We start from the raw sequence: 2,765 nt of genomic DNA on the forward strand, positions 1-2,765 counted from the left end.
CTTGCCCTTACAAGCGCGCTCTCACCGAACTGGAGCTCTTCGAATTCATTAATCCCGGCTATCGTTGTGAGCGTTATCACGACATACAACTACTGAAGGAACTATACCAGCGATTAAAGAAGCCACGCGAACCGGCCTGGGATCTGAGTGTGGAAACCTTGAAAGCTATGATATTACGCCAAGGAAGTCCCGATCAACGCGCTTTACTTTTTGTGGAGATGATGGGTATTTTGGAGGAGATGCGTGGCAAACCTTCCATAGATTTTGAAGAGAAAATATTGCACAATACAGAACGTGAACGGACATGCTATGTGTACGTGCGGGGCATTATATCGACGGGTATCGACGAATGGGAAGAGCTGGCATTGACGATTGAGGAAGCCTTTCTAAAAGTAGCATGGAAAGAGTTTATCGATAACTATTATGCCATTCAAGAGGACATCACTTCTCTGTCAAGGGAGGATGCTGGTGGTGATGTTGAAAATACGGAGTTACGGGAACCGGACGAGCTTGACAAGGAGGAAATCAACAAGTGGCTGGCTAAGGAGCTACGTCACCGTAAGGCATTCCGCGACACGCTATATGTGCAGACTTATACACATTTGTGTGATTTCATTGAAGATATTGTGTCTGTGATTGAGAGCACAGATGTCGTTTGAGCGACTTCAGATTCTCCGGTGGATAGGTTACTTAACTCGCTAGGAAAATAAATCCGTAATAATGAAGTAGAAAATTTATGTATCGCTTGAGAGGTGGTGTACTGATAAAGAATGTCTTACTTTTATATATTTAATAAATGAAATGGGATAACTTGCTTGAAACAATGCATTTGGTTCAGAAAAGACATTACTGTTTAACCGTTAGGGGCTGCCGTTAGTGGAACTCGACGACAACGACTGAGATACCAACCGATCTGGGCGGGGTTGTTGTAGCCGCTACAACAACAACAACAGCTCTTGGACAGATTGGCTCAGCGAACGCTAGCCGAAAACCAGGCTGTACTACTGCAAGGCGCGACTCTCATTTCTGGTGGATTTATTATTGACAGGTCCCTGTCACAGTGGCTCCTCACTGTCGCAGATGCATTGACGATGATGGACATCCAAATAGTAAAGAAACATATTTTGCTCGTCAAAATGATTTATTAGTATATTATTAGTTACATGTTAGGCAATTAAAAATAATCATAGTTCTTTGTTCTTATTTATCACACACCTTTTTGAGAAAATTCGAATCCGCTGAGTATGTTGAGATGTAGACATCTTTTATTTAGTTTTTTGTAAGAAGTGGTATAATATTTTCGATAAACCATTTGCTAGTCATTTGCAAATGATCACCCTCTACAGATAGGTACAACAACTTGCCGTTTTCATCCATTTGTTTAAGCCCGAGCTGCGGAAAAAACAAAAAAATTAAGTGAAGAGTTTAATATTACATATCTATGGCGTTCAATTGATGGTCCGGCCCTATTATATATGGCGACTAAACTGGCTACTGATCCAGAAAATAATTTAGGTAGGTCTTCTTCAGTAAATCCATTCTAAGAGGCCTAAGAATCCATTCTAAGAAGGGCTTATCCATTTAAAATTTACGCGAATGCATAAAGTTATATTATTTTGCATTAAAAATGAATTTAAAAAATATATATTTGATATAAGCCTTAAGCAAATACTTCAAAGATGTATGTTTTTTATAATTTAAAGGAGCAACTTTAAAAGAACTCCTTCAAAAGGCATTCTGATGTAGGTCCTATAAAAGCCTTTCAGGAAGCCCTTCCATGGGTAACGAAAGAAGAAGCCCTTCAATTTGTGCCATTCAATACAAAATAGAAAGGAGAAAGGAATGTAGAGTGGAAGACGTCTGGACTCTCAGCAAGGCCTTTCGGGAGGGCTTTTAACTCCTGAAATTATCTACTCGTGACTGTCGGCTACTGAGTCTAGTAACGCAATTTTAAGTTTCCCGTTTATGACGGTTTTGCTATTTGTTTACATAAATTGTTAAACACATTGGAACAAAGTAGCCAATTACTTCGAAATGTACATGTCGAAAAAGTAAATTCGGACATTGTCTGCGTTTTTCTGTATACTGAGCTTAATCGCTATACATAATTCAAAGTACGATACTGGTAGCTATCTCTACTACAGCAGCAACTACAGAGATCAGTCGCCATAGTTTTAACTTTGAATTAAAAAATAATCAGTTTCCCTTGAATGTTTTCTATATTCTAATTAAGCTTCTACCAAAAGGGCATCTTGAACAACATCTACGGCTAGTTAAACCTTAAAATATTGTTTGGGAACCCAATGAAATGTTGCTATAAAAGGAAAAGGGTCTATCCCGACTTCGGCTGTTTTAATTGAACGGCACAGATATGTGCATGAAGGGAAAGTGATTATTTTTCAATTCAGTCAAACCTTCTAAAGCCACTTAAGCTACTACTTTAGTTGATGTATATGTATTTAGTTATATCTACTGAATTACATCTTCGTAAACTCCGCTTTGTATTAGTGGGCGGATGCTTTTATCTTGACCAGGTGCGTAAAAGCCAAACCACTGTGACTCTTTAGGCTGAACTATTGAGTCATTCAAGAACTTGACCATTACAAATCTGAAAGGATGTTTTGTTAGTTGGAAATATTTTATTTTTTATAATCGTTTGCACGCTTACTTTTCTAGTTTATTAAGGTTGGTAATATAGGATTGGTTGATAAACACTTCGTTGTTGATATTAGAAAGAAATGAGCTCTTCTGCCGATATTCTTCTT

General features: G+C 38.2%; 1 protein-coding gene across 1 annotated transcript; it reads right to left on the reverse strand.

Annotated features, from left to right (window-relative positions):
* Positions 1-1,122: 1,122 nt before the first annotated feature.
* LOC108354949 (palmitoyl-protein thioesterase 1-like) lies at positions 1,123-2,760 on the reverse strand (the record flags this gene model as incomplete). The annotated part of the gene is made up of 3 exons (XM_017606125.1): positions 1,123-1,392; positions 2,482-2,608; positions 2,669-2,760. Coding segments are annotated over 3 exons (342 nt in total), but the record flags the coding sequence as incomplete, so codon positions are not given.
* Positions 2,761-2,765: the final 5 nt, after the last annotated feature.

The sequence above is a fragment of the Rhagoletis zephyria genome, unplaced genomic scaffold (genome assembly GCF_001687245.7).
Source record: "Rhagoletis zephyria isolate East Lansing unplaced genomic scaffold, Rhagoletis_zephyria_1.1 Rzeph_scaffold_40890, whole genome shotgun sequence".
Classification (NCBI taxonomy): Eukaryota; Metazoa; Arthropoda; class Insecta; order Diptera; family Tephritidae; genus Rhagoletis; species Rhagoletis zephyria.